We start from the raw sequence: 17666 nt of genomic DNA, 5'->3' as shown, positions 1-17666 counted from the left end.
AGGGAAAATTCTGAATTAAATAATATCTACCCAGTGTTGTTGCCCATGTAGCTGCATTAGTCACACAGAGCAATGACACACACACACACACACACACACTACATGACTGGGTAATCAGAGCTTAAGGTGGGCATACATTCCTAAGAGTTCTCTGTGTGTGTGTGTGTGTGTGGCTTTACAGCAGCTTGTATATATTGAGAAGATATGCCTTGAGAAGGTTTTAGATGTGCTCAACATGAACAAATCTGTTGTAGCATGTCTGTGTATGAAAAAAAGAAAGAAACAGAGAAGGTATTCATTATTAACCACATCCATGTACCACCTATTATCCCAATGCTTCCGTTTGAAATTAGGTTTGTGGTCATGTACAGTAAATGGGCGTAGTGTTTAAAGGAGGAATTGCACACACACACACACACACACACACACACACACACACACACACACACACACTCAGTTAGAGTGTGAGCATAAAGATGTGTGGGTTATATGAGGGATGGTCCTATCAGCACACAAAGAGCCATTGTTTTCTGCTTTATCAGCACGGCCTTGTGACTGCGCAGGACACACACACACACACACACACACACACTCATGAAGGACGGAGTCCAGCACTGTAGGCTTGCACATATTTTACCTTGTTGATGCAAAAATGAAACATTAATGCCTGAAAATAAGGTTGTTGTTTTACAGCATGTTAAAGTGTGTGAAATCTATTAAACACAGAGCCTGTGGGATTCTCACTCAACCAACACCACTATGATAACAGATTTGTTCGGCTCTACAGTTGTTGTATTTGGCAGCAAGTGTAAAAAGAATGACAATATGTGTCCATAAGTGTGGGAAGACAATATGTGTTCCATGTGTGGGAAGTCGTGGCCTAATGGTTAGAGAGTCGGACTCGTAACCCAAAGGTTGTGGGTTCGAGTCTCGTACCGGCCGGAATTATAGGTGGGGGGAGTGAATGTACAGCGCTCTCTCCCACCTTCAATACCACGACTGAGGTGCTCTTGAGCAAGGCACCGAACCCCCAACTGCTCCCCAGGCGCCACAGCAAAAATGGCTGCCCACTGCTCCAGGTGTGTGTTCACTGCTGTGTGTGTGCACTTTGGATGGGTTAAATGCAGAGCACTAATTCCAAGTATGGGTCACCATACTTGGCCACATGTCACGTCACGTCATAATTATTATACTGTATGTTGTTCAGTATTATGACTGCAGTTGTGTGGACTACTGTTATGGTGTGTGTGTACAGTATAAAAACCATTACGCCTATGGGATGTCCCCACTTTTCACAAAAACAAACCTGTGTGTGTGTGTAAGTAAGTGTGAGTGTGAGTGAGTGTGTGTGTGTGTTTAACTGCATCTAGTCACCATTCACTTATATTTTGTAAAAGTGCAGCATGAAAATCATGTTTATCATCTCCCTTTTGGTCTACATAACATTATAAGAGAACATTGTATAGTGAAACTTTCCTTTTCTCTCCAGAAAAATATTCTTCTCTCTTGTTGTTTGTTTTTGCAGCTGAAAAACCATGCTGATGGTCCTTTAGAAAATGGCACAAATGTTAAACTGCCAATCTCACACCAGCTGCAGACTGAGGGCATAATCATTATGTGTCGTGTCAGTCTGTATGCAGTTATGCTGATGATAATAGCTCTCTCTCTTTCTCTCTCAGTCAATGAGTACCTGTTCACGGTTCAGGCCCGTGGGATCCAGATCCGTGAGAATGTGAGGAATATGGGAGCTCAGGTTCTTGAGCAGATGGTCCGCAGTGCCTACAACGTCAACGGCACAGGTACGAAACGTTACGAAGCACAGAGAACAGACCACTAATCTTCCTTCCTATAGAACATCCCTGACATTTCCTCAGGAAGTGAAGGCATTACATCCTTCTGAGGCCCACCGAAAACAGCACCGTTTTGTAGCCAATACCTTTGCAACGCTGATTTAGTGAAAATCTTCAATAAGATGTCTATAAAACATGTTTGCATTGTCTTTTTGAATGTACACTAGTAAACGTATATCTACAAAACCAAAAGAGGGAGTTTTCATGGCCAATCCCCAAACATCTCTGCAAAGTCCAGGGTGGGATTACACCAGGGTTTATGAAGTATGTGGTCTCACAGAAAAAAGAAAAGAACTGCTGGTTCTCGGGAAGATAGTTGGGATGTTTGTAATGTATTGTTGTATGAATGTGTGATTCTCTTGTTTTCTAGACTATGCATACGAGTTTAACTTAAGTGAGGCAGATGTTCCCACCACTCCTTACCTCCCGGAGGGCTTCACGTACAAGCCTGATCAGGTCTGCCCGGAAAAACTGCCCTCCATGAGTAAGTGCAGGAACTTAATGTTGCTTTTGGTACTTTTGAGGAAACACACTTCAGAAGCACTGTATGACCAATTGAGCGAATGAGTTGTTAAAGCTCCTAAGAGTCATTTCCTGTGTTTCCTTTGTGTTTGTTGATGAAAGAATGCATACGTTGACAAAACCAGATAAAATAACGAACTGACATTAAATATTAAATGGCTACCAAATAAAATTTTTGAAACTGGTTTGGAATAGAGCTTGTGCAGCTTTGTTTCTGGTGTCGTTAGCTGTAATTACAAAGCTCTCATAAATACTGGTATGATCGACGGCAGCTGTTCTAACGATATGCATGTTCATGTTCAGAGGGCAAGATGAAGGTGAACATGAGTGAGATCGCTCTAGAGGAGGTTGAGAGACTACTCAAGAAGGCAGATCCAAGTCTGTCTCTCGGGGGCCACTGGAAACCGCACGACTGTCTCCCGCACTGGAAGGTTCGTCATAAAAACTGAAGCTACCTCTTACCTGTTTCTTCTTTTTTTTCTTTTTGTGGTTGCTTCACAAAAAGCTATGTTGCAAGATGGGTTGAGTGTGTTCTTTTTTTTAAAAGCCTGTCATTCGCTTCTCTTTGTGTGGTTATGAGCACACTGTAACCCAGTGTCAAATCTTCATTTGGGATTAAATGCTTCTGTTGAAAACAGTTGTTGCCAAATTAAAATGTTTTATGCAAGAAGCAGAAGAATTGTAATTTTGTTTACATGCTTCGATGTAGTAATACACAAATTGTTATACGTAACCTAACATGAAAAATCTAATTTCTAAGACTATTTAAAACACATATGGGACAGTGGAAAGAAGCAGTTTAATCATCTAATCCGATTTAGGAAATAATTAACTGAAATGGAAAAAATGACTATTTCATGGAAAATGTTATCAGTATTTTATTTATTTATTTAATTATCCATTCATTCCTTTAGCATTTGTGAATTTTGAATCAGATACAACACTGGGACAATCTTTAAAAAACATCTAATAGAAAGTGTGTTAAAATCATGAAGATATTTACAATATTGGACATTTTCAAACTGTCAAAAAAAGAACATCAAACATATCTTTAAATATTCAATATTTATCACCTAGCCCTGACACGCACATACAAATGCATCTTAGATATTCTAGCAGCAATAGAAATGTGGTAAAATGCTGAACTTTGGGGATCTTTGACACTGAGAACTGATATTTCTTCATTTTTAGCGATCGTTTTCCTATGTGTTTTAGGTGGCCATCTTGGTTCCTTTCCGTAATCGCCATGAGCACCTTCCCATACTTTTCCGACATCTGATACCAGCGCTTCAGAGGCAGAGACTGCAGTTCGGTTTCTACGTCATTGAACAGGTCAGGAAAAAAAGCTGTCACACTGTACAACCTTGTGTGGCTCAAGTATCCAAATTCTTCTTACAGCAACTGTAAAAATGTGCATACTGCAAAAACTGTTTGTGTAGTATGCTATTCTGACCCATAATATCTGTCACACCATTTGTCAAACTCTTCTAAATCACCCCACTGAAACACAGCCGAACATAAGATTGCTTTTACAAATGATTTATGCACTACACATTACAACTAATTCAGCTCGACTACTGTGTTACTGCCAGTATCATGAGCAACACTAAAGTAGTCCTATTTCATTGTAAAAATCTTTTTAAAGTATTGGTAAGAGGTAAAGGAAAGGAAGTTAAATTAATGTTTGTGTGTGTCCACAGGCAGGAAATGAACCGTTCAATCGTGCCATGCTGTTTAATGTCGGTTTCAAAGAGGCCATGAAGGACTTGAACTGGGATTGTGTAATATTTCACGATGTTGACCACATTCTGGAAAATGACCGCAACTACTATGGTTGTGGTGAAATGCCAAGACACTTTGCGGTCAAACTCAACAAGTACTCTTACATGTAAGTTTTCATAACATTTCTCCACGTGTGATTTTGAAATGTTGTTCGGTCTGTGTATGACAGAGGTGTAAAGAGTACCTAAATATAAAACACCTGTGATTCACAAATACTTAAGGAACTCGCATTCACATAAAGTAGCCTTGTTGAAAAGTTTGGGTGAGTAAGGGCAAAACGCACAAGATGCAGTACTTTCAGTGACCTGTAATAGGCAGTATCACGTCTTTTGTAGCAGAAATAAACTGCTGCAGAAAAAGCTAGGTGCATGCAAAATGTAATGTGTAACTGCAACACTCATTTCAAATGTAGTGGAGTAAAGAGTACAGATACTCATTCAAAAAATGTAGTGAAGTAGAAAGTAAGAGTTGCTAATATCTTTGATACTCAGTACAACTACAAAGTATCCGAAAAGATACTCAAGTACCGTAACTAATTACATTTACTCCAATACTTTACACCTCTGGTATATGAATTATGAATGACGTTTGGTTGTGAATAAAGATTCGTATCTCTCTAAACATGCAGGCTTCCGTATGAGAAGTTCTTTGGTGGTGTTAGTGGGCTCACCGTGGAGCAGTACAGGAAGATAAATGGCTTTCCCAATGCATTCTGGGGCTGGGGAGGGGAAGACGACGACATTTGGAACAGGTATGAAGGTGAAATTCTTTAGAGCTGTTAGCGGGATTTTGGAACGCAATGAACTCATGTCTTTTCGAAAGAGACACTCCCACAAAAGTGGTCTAGCAGCCGGTTTACTGTAAAAGATGATAATAACACTTCCTGGACTGAACTGGACTATCTGGATCCCACTAAATGTGTAATACGTACTATAAAAGGAATGATTGCCAACGGACGTTAAAGGTGCGCTCAGTAATTTCCCCTCAATTAAGATGGATTACACTGAAAAAAATAAGTAGTACTTTTTATTTTCAAAGCCTAATTTTGTTTCACATGGCTACCATTACTCGTAAAAAGAAGTAGACTTTCATTTAATTTCATTTTATTGTATACTAAAATCATTTATTGTATTTATAAGTAAACTTGTGTAAAGTATAAGTATATTTTCTAAGTTTCTTGTAGAAATTATACTAAAATCAATGTACAGTTAGTACATTTGTATTAAACCAACATCATACTTATAGTTTATTCACACTATGGAAGAATTGTCAATAAAATCAACCAAATGTTTATCTGTCTGTACAAAAAAAAAAGGTCAGGTTCAGTTCCACCAATGTACTATTAAGTTATTCTAGCAAAATGCTGACTTATTACTACACTGTAAAAAATCCAACTTTCGAAAAGTTCTACTAACCAATGTGAAAAATAAGTAGCCCGATCAAAGAATTTTTAGTAGAAGTCAGTTAATTTTTTGTGTGAACTGAACAAAAATACTCGAAACACGTCACTAACAAAAGTTGTTTTGTTTACCTTACTTAGATACTCAAGCATTTGTTCACAACATATCCAAATGTTCTCCCAACTTTTCATATTGAGTCATCTGAGTAAACAATTTTACATTGAACAATATTGCACAAGTTCCCAGCATGCATTGCAGCTTGAAAACATTTTATGTTAATTATAATGAAAATATTACCATTGTTTAAATTTTTACTGGCTTAATTTATGCTGCTGCTGCTGTTGTCAGTGTCAGTTAGCTGTCATGTGGCTCAGAGTTCATATTTTTACTGATTTAACATTTGTTGATCCTCACCATGGTTGAGAATCGTGTGCTGAGGTACTGTATGTGTGCATCTCAATGCAACTTGTTTAAAACATTTGTCTATCAGCCTAAATGTTTGCTTTTAGTTTTAAGAGGTAAATACTATGTTTGTTTTGCGATTCGGCCCGAATCAGTTTTCTAAAGTGTTTTTGAAAAATCACATACCCTGCCTTTAACTAGTTGCTTTATTCTATTACTAGCATATTGGCTGTTTGTTAGTACTTACATATTCTGCATGACCATATTCTACATCTCTAATCCTACACAATACCTAAACTTAACAACTACCTTACTAACTATTAATAAGCAGAAAATTAGAAGTTTATTGAGGCAAATCATAGTTAATGGTTAGTTAATAGTGAGAATTGGACCTTAAAATAAAGTGTGACCGCTTCATTTTTGCAACGGTAGCTAAATACCAAAGTACTCCACGAACTACAGTCTTGGGTAGACCACCTATTATGAAACACATTCGTACAAAGAATCAATTCATCTTGGGTGACTGTGATCAAACGGCATCTATAACCCAAAACTATTTATTTTGCATGATGTTGCATCTATACAGTATAGTTTGTATTATAAATAGTAAATAATGTAAATAGTCCTTCACTTTTTGCAGTGACTTGGAACATAGTTGACACTTGCATGTGTTTTTTCCAGGGTTCAGTTTGCTGGCTACAAAGTGAGTCGACCTCATGGAGACACTGGTCGTTATAAGTCTATACCACACCACCACCGAGGGGAAGTCCAGTTTCTGGGCAGGTAAGATGAGAACAGCCCTTTCTAAATATTTATTTTGCCATATTTCAGATGACATCCTGAGCGCATGCAGTCGACATTGAATTGTTGGGAATGGTTCTTACATAAACAATTGTTATGCAAATTGTTGCATTGAATTGAATTTCATGGAAAAGGCCCAGTCTTTCGTAAGATTACGCCTTATTCATGAAACACATGCACAACAGATTTCTGTGTTTATCATTCCTAAATCCATTATTGTGTAAATTATTGAACTAAAGGAAACTGTTAGCGTAAAATTACCATATTTTAGATCCCTTAATCCTGCACCATACCTTAACATAACAGCTACCACACTGACTATTAATAAGCAGAAAATTGGGAGTTTATTGAGGGAAAACTCATAGTTAATAGTGAGACCCCAAACTAAAGTGTGACCAAATTTGGCCTAATAGTTTTACAGACATTCATTCCGCTCATGCTTTTTTTTAAATGGCTTACACTGAAATTTCATTACTACAATTACGTTATAATTTGTTCTGCTTGTGTTCCATTATTGGGCTGAAAGCCAAGGCCGAATACGTTTTGACAGGCTGCTGAAAACACATTTTCTCCTTTTGTTTTTCAGATACAAGTTGCTCCGTAGATCCAAGGAGAGACAGAGCCTGGACGGCCTGAATAACTTGAATTACTCCCCTCTAGTGTCCCGGAAGAGTCTGTACACTAATGTGTCAGTGACGCTCAGTCAAGACCTGGCCCCTGTCGCCGATTACTGACAACACACAAGGGACGGGCCAGACAGGGGGTGGGGATTCCTTAAATCTTTAATGCACAGAGCATTTTTATTTTATTTTTAAATTTATTTTATTATATTATTATAATTATTATGTTTTTAAATTTGGCTTTTCTACATAATTTGTTAAGCTAATTTGACCACAGTTTTGTTTTGTTTTTGTTTTTTTTCCTTTGTCACTCATCCACTGTCCGTCTGTCATGTGAATCGATCCATTCTTGAATCCAAAACCCCAGCTGCTGGTTTACCCTCATCGGACCAATCAGATCCGACATGTGGTGTGTGTCTTCTAATCAGACTTCGCCTGGGGGGGTGAAGTCGCGTGTTTACAGCATGAATGACAAAAGCTATTGAACAAGTTAATGACAATTATGCTAAACGACTTCAGAATAGCCATTGTAGGAGTTGAGGGATATGCCCTTTTCTCTGCCAGAAACAAACACAGCTGGTTCTGTGCATTACGATATAAACCAATAAATGCAGATTAAGATATTTATTAAATATAGAATAAATAAGCATGCACTGATACTTACGGTAGATGCTACTAACATCACGGGTTTAAGTGTGAGTATTCGCTCATGAAACGTGGAAACGAACACCCTCGATCATTTTAGCTGTACAATACAAACACGCTCATCTACCACAATGCATACCGTTCAACACAAAGAGTTTTCTCGACATTAGCATGACCCCATGAAAATGGCTTGACAAGCGCAGTGTCCTTTCCTGTGTTCATGTATCTTCCACTAAAACAGGGCGTTGGGGCATATCAAAGGGCTTGTACCTTTTTGTAAATGGCCAGTAGCTTTTAGTTTATGATTTGCTACTTGCTATTTCTAATCAGGGGCAGGCGGTATTGAGAGGGGGACATTCAATTGAGTTAAAATTAGCCCAGAATAAATTTTGGCCTCATCTATATTTATGGGCCGTTTTCCGTGAACAGATATTCTCATTTGTACAGTCATTTTCAATCCGTCTATCTGCTAAAGTGAGTTTTCTCAACTCTTAGGAGTACAACCAGCACATCAGACCTAATATACATGGACTAAAAGGCCACAAAACGATGTCTTAAGAGCCGTACACAAACCACGGCAATGCCAGCAAAATGCGCCTCGCTCTGAACGGTCACGCATTTTTGCTGCGTTCACTGGGATATTTGTCATTGGAACTAGATTAGGACCAGCTGACGTGTTAGTTTTGAGATTTGTCAAGCTGTATTTATGTGGGTCTGCTGGTCGTTTAAAACACTGGATTGTCTGTCGAACAAACATCCTGTTGTTTGTGCTTACAGAGGGGTTTTTCCATTAGTTCCTGCTTACGTTGTGTAGATATTGTGCGAGTGTTTCCCATGCACTGCCCTTCACAGTCAAATCGACATGCTTTGCATTGAGCAATATGCTGTTGCCTCTCTGCGTGTGTAGTCACCGCACCTCTGATGACATTATAAAACGCTATTGAGTTTTACTAGAGCCAATATTTGACATTGTTTAATTCCGAGTGTTATTGCCAGGCAATCTCTTGAGCTGAATTCGGACAAATAGACTGAGCAACTCTATTAGACCAAACACACAGACACTTTGGGCCTCATTCGTGAAACCACTTGCATTCAACAACTTGCGTTCAAGAAATACGTCGAAACGTAGAACACATGCAAATAGAGATAGTTTACATTCGTGAAAGCAGACTGAATTTCTGTGTCGTCATTCATACAAACATTATTGCGCAATTTGTTGCATTGAAATGAATGCGACTTATTTTATGAACAACTCGCACAGAAATTGGTCCTGCTTGTGTTTTATAATATCCTGAGATACAGTGTCCATGTCGGTCATTTATGAACCATAAATGAGGCCCTTTGCTTTCATTCCACTGTAATAGCACATTATCATTACACGCGTTTATGTCGTTTAGAGACCTTAGAGGCTTCGTAATGCGTATTTGTGAGCGTGTTCGTGTGCATTCCTCAAATCACAGAGGCTGGACCTCGTACTTATTCATTCTTTTATGTACATTTGTTTTGTTTTTTTTATTAGTTTTAGTTCATTTTTACATATTTCTATTTTGTTTTACTGTAATTGTGATTATTGTGAGGGAAACGGATCAAGAGAGATAACTGTGATGTAAAAACAAGCACTGAAATATGTTTCTTATCGCGTACAATGTGAGGCTGATCTTGGGAAGAGAGTCTGTTGCTGTTAAACTCAATGGACGGCAGTTTCGTATGATGACACGAGAGAACGAGTAAGTTAGAGAGACGGTTCTTGAGCGCCCGCCCAGTGAACGTATCCTGCCCTGATAGCCAATGGTGCTGACCTCACAGACATTAGTACTGTGCTGCCGTGGTACTTTTGTCTTGTAACAGACAATTAGACGGGATTGAATCTAATTACACTCTTGCCTCATTGACCATCTCGGCAGCGTAATCTATCCGTGTAGCAGGTAAATTGTGTTTAGCTGGACGAACGCTCAAGCAGATCTTTCTAATGTTTGATTCTCTCTGTGTTTGACGCTCATGGAGTTTTGCGCCAATGTTTGGGGTCCTTTTTGCTCGTTTAACAATTAGCGATTAATGCTCTCGCACTGCGTCCGAACCCAATGCAACATGACAAGATCCCAGCATGATGCCACAAACCAAGTGACCAACAAAACGAGCTCAAAATCAAATATAAGACACAGAAAATCCTACTGGTCCTGCCTCACTTTTCTTTATGGGGCCCGTCATTGGCACACTCCAGCCCACTATATAACCCATTCTGCTCCAGATGAAATGACAGGGAGGGCCGCAAGCCATCCCTTGAACAACTGGCTGCCTTAAAACCTGTTAATTTATTCAATATAATCATGTTTTTATTTTTTATAAGCAAATATATTTAATTTGTTATTGTGCATATTGTGTAGTGTGTTTTGGGAAAAAAAGTCATATAAAGGAACTTCAAAGATTGACTTACTATTAAGAAAGAATTTGGAGCCCTTTAGTCAGACAATGATTTGGTGCCATTGATCTCTCTGTGAATGCCATGAGCTGTACGAGCTGTATTTTCTATTCACTCCAACATTTTTTTTTTATCATAACAGGCCTTAAATACTGTTTTTATGATCATTTGTGATGATTATAAAGATGTTCCTCTATAACATTATCATGTACCTTACTAAGATCTTTTGTCGGCCAAACACATTAATTTTCCAAACCTTTGCATCTGGAAATGAAACATTTAACATCATTTGTGTAATATCAAGACAATTGAAATGTTATGAGAAAATAAGATGTTGTCGTCCATTATAAGGGGATCAGGTCTCCTTGAAGTGAAGCCATCTGCCACTCGTACAACACATCTCAGCGTTAGTGTTTCTGTATGAACATATCTTTCAGTAGAGACACTTTCTATGATGTGAGATCTTTTTTTGTATTATCATTGTTGAAATGACTGAAGTGCACCAATAAAAGTGACTTTAAGCAATATCTTTTGTTGTTTGGTGTGTTTGAATGCTCAATTAGCTGAAGTGGATAATATTCTAGTGGCAATAAACTGAATTGCAAAGATTGATAATGCAAAACTGTGAATGATGTTCTGATTGAAAAGTGTGCTTGTGCTATATTTCTTTCATGAATGTGCTATATATATGAAAAAGAAGGTTTTAGTACCAGTAGGCTACTCTCAACATAGCCGTTTACTGAGCAGTTCAGAGATCTGAATTCAAATGTTTTTGTGTGATGGTTAAGTGGTTATCATACACTTCATCGTTTAGCTTGGCCTATTTTTATGTAACATTTAGAGCATCAGAGGTATAAAACATTGGTTCTTTATATAATATGAATTATGCATTCACTAAAACAAAATTGGTCTTATTTATATATATATATATATTGGCATGACATGGATACACTAGTGTGATTTAGGTAAGAATCCATTGCAATTTTTTTTTATAACATTAGGTTTATAACATCTTTTGCTGTCTAACATAGTTAGCGCATTTTTCAATTATCTTCTGTAAATTCGCTTTCTTCATTATCAAATATATCTGTTTGATGTTTGTAAGTGTACAGTGCATATGATTGAGAGCGTCCTACTATACATGAAACATTTGCAACCAATGTCGCTGGATATTCATTAAAAAAAACAACGGGGACAGGTGTTTGAGGTTGGAAAGTATGAGGGCTTGGTTTTTGAAGCAATGAGAAAGTTGTTACATGTTTTTTCCTTCTTCTGATGAACAGCAGCGCATGCGCTGACTTGTGCCATTGAAATGTGTTAAGAAGGTACTGTAAATAGTCCATTTTGATTTCATGCTAACGTTTTAAATTGAAATTATGCTGAACTTTTCACACACAGTGTCATCATCCGGTCCCATCTGCCATTTAATCAGATGCTACACTGAAACAGAGAAATCCTTTGAGTCATTCCCTAAAAATAACGCTCCCCATTTTAACAGCATTCAGTACTCATCTGCTTCTTTTCAACAGACAGCTGCAGAGACTCAAAGAGCTGCAGAAATACAAAGATCATGATTTTGTCAAACAGTTTTTCACTCGGCATGAATGGGTTTGAATGCCAGCTCTGAATGGACCTCTTCAGTTGTGCATGGATAAGGAAATGAAACAGCAGTTATATAGCTTCATGGGATGTGGATGTGTGTACACATATATTTATAATTACTCTTAAAATATTTAAATATAATTAATATCAATTATAATAATTACATATTTTAAATAATAATAATAATAATTGTTGCAATCCAAAGTTATTCACCTGACCTGCAAGACATTCTGCTGCCATGATCAAAAACTGAAAACAGTTAAACTAAGGCATCAGAAAACTTTTATAGAAAGTCTGAGGACACACGTTGCATCAGCAGAAAAATAAAATCTTATTTGCTTGAAACATTCATGTACAAAATTATTCAACCCCAAAAAGTTACATTTTGGAGAGAACTTTTAATTTAATTTTCTTTATAACAGTCAGACACCTGAATGAATCATCAGCCAATCATAGAGACGTTGTCATAAATTTGATAAAATTAAAATTAAAAACTCTTAAACTAATACAACAGATTTAAATATAGTAGTAATATTGTAAATATAAAATATAACAAATAGACTAACCAAAACTGAATAATACGAACATTTAAAATGTAATATTGTTAAACTTTTTTCTCGATTGTCATCTACATTTTGTTCCTCTCATCGTTTTTCACTCCAGATTCAGCTTTGTGTCGTGCCTTCTTTTCCGCTATCTCTTTCCTTTTGTAAAGCATCAGGTACGCGAGTGAGGTTAACCATGTGCAGATTTATTTTTTATTTTATTTATTTTTTATTTTTTTCATTTAAACAAAAAGGACAATCCAGTAGTCAAAATGAGGCAATGGTGATACACAAAATACATGGGCAGTCCAACATCGAAATTGAGGCCTTTCCATGCACGAAAAAGCGAAACGAATATCAGACACGCTGGAATAAAACAATAGATTTCTATGGATGCTTCTACATAGACCGCGAACATTTGTGCACCGAAAATGCAAAAAATTTTTTAGAACCACTCCGACGAATCTTTTCAGTTTCGCAAAGTGACAACACGGGCCGTCCAATAAGATTTGAGCTACAATCATGTGACCGGAGCAGCTGCTGTTGCACAAAAGGGTGAGAGTGGTGGCGCTGTTTCGAAAACCAGTGTAAACAAACACAGAAGAAGAGTATCCCGGATAAGAGAAGAGAGTGGATGCTGAGTTCTTGTTATAGTTGGTATTTGAGAACAGATTTATTCTCACATGTTCTTTATACAGAATAACATTTATATTAATTGTCCACTGAATTATGTGATCTGTAGAGCACCGTCTGTTTTCTTCAACGTGCGCAAGTGTTATGAATCAGAGCGCGTTCACTCTTTTTCTACACATGAAATATGAAAGCAAACAGACATGATTATGACGATATATTTTCTGTATGTGTTTTGTATGCAGCTCATGGTATTTTTATAGCAATAAAGGATGTTTATGACAAATATTAGCAGTGTAGCGTTATTAAACATACAAAGAGTGCATGTGTCTGCTTATTAATCAAAATCAACTATAGATCACAACTGTCAGTTATTACAAGCACTCGATGATGGTTTAAAGTGGGTAAGCAAATACATTAATAATTACATACATTTTCAAGTGTAGCTTGATGCTAATTGTACTTCTAATTATATTTTAGGATGTAGCCTATTCTTGTAAGTATTATAGATAGTTTGTGTTTCTGGTGTACAACCAAACTTTGTTTATCTTAATTTAATGCTGTATATTGAGCAGCGGACAATGTTAAATCCATTTACGAGATACATATCTGAGGAAAAATGCATTGTTGGACGGCGCCACCTAGCGTGCAGGCGTGAATTAGCAGAAGGCGAACAATCATTTCGCGTTCGGTGTGAAAGCACCGTTCGTCGGCGATTCGCCTCTCTTTTTCGCATCGCGCTCAGTGTGGAAATGCCTTTAGGCTGCGAGAACAATCACCTAGATTTCAGGTAAGTGAGACCTCTGGTGGCAGAGTTGAGAAATGGCAGATGATGTGACAGAACACTCTTCTTTAGGAGCGTCTCCTGATGCTTCATAGACTCACTACTCGCTCTCGTTTTGTAAGTGCTGGTTTAAGAGTGTGTTTTTGATGAAAATCAGATATCGGAGAGGGCTTCAAAATGTCAGTTCCCTGACCAAGAATGCCTCTTCACTGTCAAGTTTGATGGGTGGAGTAGTGAATTGTTGGACGACTCCTCGTCTCTCCCCTGAGAGTCTGGATTCAAAAGGAAATATGAAAAATGAGAGAGATATGATAATAATCAGGCAGTTTGAGCTTGGAGGCTGATATCCCAGCATGCAACAGAAAGGGGTCATCCCAGTGGAAGAGTTGACTGTGCAATTGACTGGGGATGGTTCCCTGAGGTAAGGCACACCTTGATGGAGATACACTAGGGAAATAAATTGGGTTCCTCGATCACAAACAATTTCCTCCAGGATGCCAAGTTCTTAGCAGTTTCCATAGTAGTAGGTAGTTTCAGGAAGGGAATAAAGTGACAAGGAACTCAGTTCTAGGAACTAGCCAGCAGGGTCGTTCCTGCAGAACCAATTTCCCCCTTCGGCCGTTTTACTGGTTGCATTCGCACCGGCAGCAGGAACTCTAGAGTGGCCAACCGCGACGTCTTTATTCGCAGCCTTTACAAACGTCAACAATTGGTGAATAGAGGACACCGTGATCGGAACTGTTTTTGTTGTGGGTTTCATGATAACGGAGATGGAACGTAAAAGCACAGTTTACATGATTGAAAGAGCATGAAAATCTAACTAGATCTCCTATAACAACTTGAAGTGTTATATATCATCGACGCTGAGAAAAGAACACAACGCTGCAGGCAACAGGTAAATGCCATTATATCGCTGTTTTCCATGTTCGTGGAGAAAATATTTTTACATGGGTTTTTAAAAATGCCGGGTAGCCAGTGTTTCATATGCGTTTGGCCAATCAGTGTACACTTGCGTCACTGGTAGTTTCTATAGAACTGTTTTAGACCCTACTCTGAAGTAGGAGCTAAATTAGTTCCTCCAAACAGAGTTCCTAGAACTAAATACATTCCTAGTTCATGCGGTGCGAACACACCAAAAAGCAGGTACTTCCGCCAATAGTTCTAGGAACTATGAAAGATTCCTTTGGTGTGAAAGCCCCTTGTGATTGTGAAAATGATGGTGTTACCTCGGGATAGTGGCAGGTCAATCATGAAATCCATGGATATGTGAGACCATGGACGGTAGGGAATGATCAAGGTAGAAGTCCAGCAGGAGGTAATCTGGAGTCCTTGATCTGGGAGCAGACAGAGCAGCACCTAACATAACTGTCTGAGGACAAAGACGACCACCAAAATCAATTCCGTACCAGAGCTATGGTGCGAAAAATTCATGGGTGACCTGAACTGGGTGTGGTATGGATCCACTGAATCAGTTGACTCCGTAAGTCCATGGGGAATGTATACATTATTGGTGAGGCATCCCTCAGGTTCATAAATTCCCATGTTATGGGAGCTAGGATTATGGAAGGTGATGTGATGGGTGGGCTGTCAGGAAGATGGGACAGGGCATCAGCCTTGATGTTCTTACAGCCAGGCCCGAAAGGAAGATTGAACTTGAAACATGCGAAGAGCAAGGCCCATCGTGCCTGATGTGAATTCAGTGCCTTGGGGCTCAGGATATACTTAAGGTTTCTGTGATCAGTTAACACCAAGAAAGGATATTTAGAAAGGGTATTGCATTTAGAGAGGGTCAGTTTGCGAGAAAAGAACACACAAGGGAAAAAAGTTTGTGAGCAGGTTCTTGGTGTTGAGCCAGAATGACACTAATTTCACACTCGGATGCATCCACCTCAACTACAAATGGTAGCTCAGGGTCAGGATGCTTGAGAATAGGTGCTGAGGTAAAGAGGTGCTTTAAATCCCTTAATGTATGTTGCACATCTTCAGACCACTGAAGCTTGTGAAGTTTGCCTCAGAGAAGGGAAGTAAGAGAAGAATCCAGACTGCTGAAATTTTGTATAAATCTCTGATAAATATTTGTAAAGCCTAGAAAACTTTGTAGCTGCTTTACAGTTCTGGTTGTGGGTCAATTCAGGACGGCCCGAACCTTGGACTGGTCCATCGCTATGCCTTAGAGTCCAATGACATATCCTAGAAATGTGATGATGATCTGTGGAACATTTCTCTTGAAGACTGAATCTTCTCATGGAAGACTGACGGTGAGTTAGAGAGGCCAAAAAGCATGACCTGATATTTATAGTGACCCCAATGTGTGCTGAAAGACGTTTTCCACTCATAACCCTCGCAAATTAGAGTCTGATTATACACATTGCTTTATTTTAATTTAGTGAAAAACATGACTTCACATAATTGTTCTAAGGCCATGGGTACCAAGGGTAAAGGATCAGAGTACTTTATGGTGATCTTATTAAGACCCCGATAATCGATGCTGGGTCGAAGACCACCATCCTTTTTCTCCACAAAGAACCCAGCTGATGCAGGAGACATGGAAGACCGAATGAAGCCATACTTCAAGGCTTCACTGATATATTTTCCATAGCCTGGGTGTCTGGAAGAGATACAGTAAAGAGTAGATCTTGGACTTGGGAGGGTAAGAGATCAATGGCACAATCATATATTATGTGAGGTGGAAACTGAGTGGCATGAACTTGGCTAAAGGCTTCTTTCAGGTCAGCATATTCAGGATGAATGTGGGGACAGATCCATTTCAGTATTTGCCCCTCTTTTAAAGTGATTATGGAGTTGTTTGCAACCAACCGTGGATATCCTAAAACTAGGGGATTGAGTGGTGTGTGACCAGAAAAGCACAACATGGGTGGCTACAGCTTGAGTTCTTATGGGATCCAGCCTCTTATGAAGACTTCAAATTACCCAGCACCTGAGAAGAGATGATGCCAACCCCTGCAAGGACCTCAGATGATGCCAACTTTGAATAAATATACAAAATGATCACAACTTGTAATCACTACCTTAAGCATGTTCAACATTTCTGTTTGAATACATGTCATTTACTAACTGCTTGATTTGCACTATCCAAGAACTGTACATTTCTTCTATATGGACATTACTTTGACATAGTCACCTCTGATAACAATGATTCACAAGCCGAGTGAGTGTTTATTTAGTGCTGAATTGTGAACAGAGGGAATGCAAAGGATGAGTAGACATTTCTAATTGTGTCACTAATTTTTCATCAGTAAGATTCCCAGCTGTCCCAGAATCAATTGCTTCAACAGCAACCTTTCTCTTGTTCCATACTAGGGTGGTGCGTAAAGTCTCTTTACAAGTGGTAAATAAGATTATGTACTAACGTTAATTTCTCGGGAGTGGGAGTCTGGTTGAGCAGCGCACGTGGCAAGAAAATGTCCAAATAATCCGCAATTCATGCATAGATCCAGTTGCCTCCGTGTCTGTTTGGCCAATTTACATGGGTTCTACAGAAAGGACTTCTAAGTTGGTTTCACTGTGGAAAATGGATCCATCTATGGGCTTTCAAGCACAAAGAACATTGTCAATGCAGAAGGAAAGCTGTATATACTGCTCTAGAGTCAAGTTGTTATCATGACAGGCCAGCTCCGTTTGAAGAATCGGGTTTAACCCCTCA

General features: G+C 38.7%; 1 protein-coding gene across 1 annotated transcript in view; it reads left to right on the top strand.

Annotated features, from left to right (window-relative positions):
• Positions 1-10665, top strand: part of LOC107736963 (beta-1,4-galactosyltransferase 5-like) — a 23766-nt gene extending 13101 nt beyond the window's left edge. The window contains exons 3-10 of the mRNA XM_016548354.1: positions 1680-1799; positions 2221-2334; positions 2676-2803; positions 3588-3704; positions 4073-4260; positions 4783-4905; positions 6638-6739; positions 7344-10665. Coding sequence (XP_016403840.1) covers positions 1680-1799; positions 2221-2334; positions 2676-2803; positions 3588-3704; positions 4073-4260; positions 4783-4905; positions 6638-6739; positions 7344-7491 — 1040 coding nt within the window. The 3' untranslated portion in view covers positions 7492-10665. The remainder of the gene's footprint in view (positions 1-1679; positions 1800-2220; positions 2335-2675; positions 2804-3587; positions 3705-4072; positions 4261-4782; positions 4906-6637; positions 6740-7343) is intronic.
• The last annotated feature ends 7001 nt before the right edge of the window (positions 10666-17666 follow it).

Source organism: Sinocyclocheilus rhinocerous, unplaced genomic scaffold (assembly GCF_001515625.1).
Source record: "Sinocyclocheilus rhinocerous isolate Xijiao unplaced genomic scaffold, SAMN03320098_v1.1 scaffold554, whole genome shotgun sequence".
Classification (NCBI taxonomy): Eukaryota; Metazoa; Chordata; class Actinopteri; order Cypriniformes; family Cyprinidae; genus Sinocyclocheilus; species Sinocyclocheilus rhinocerous.
Note: the sequence above shows the minus strand (reverse complement) of the source record. Positions and strands in the feature narration are given on the sequence as shown.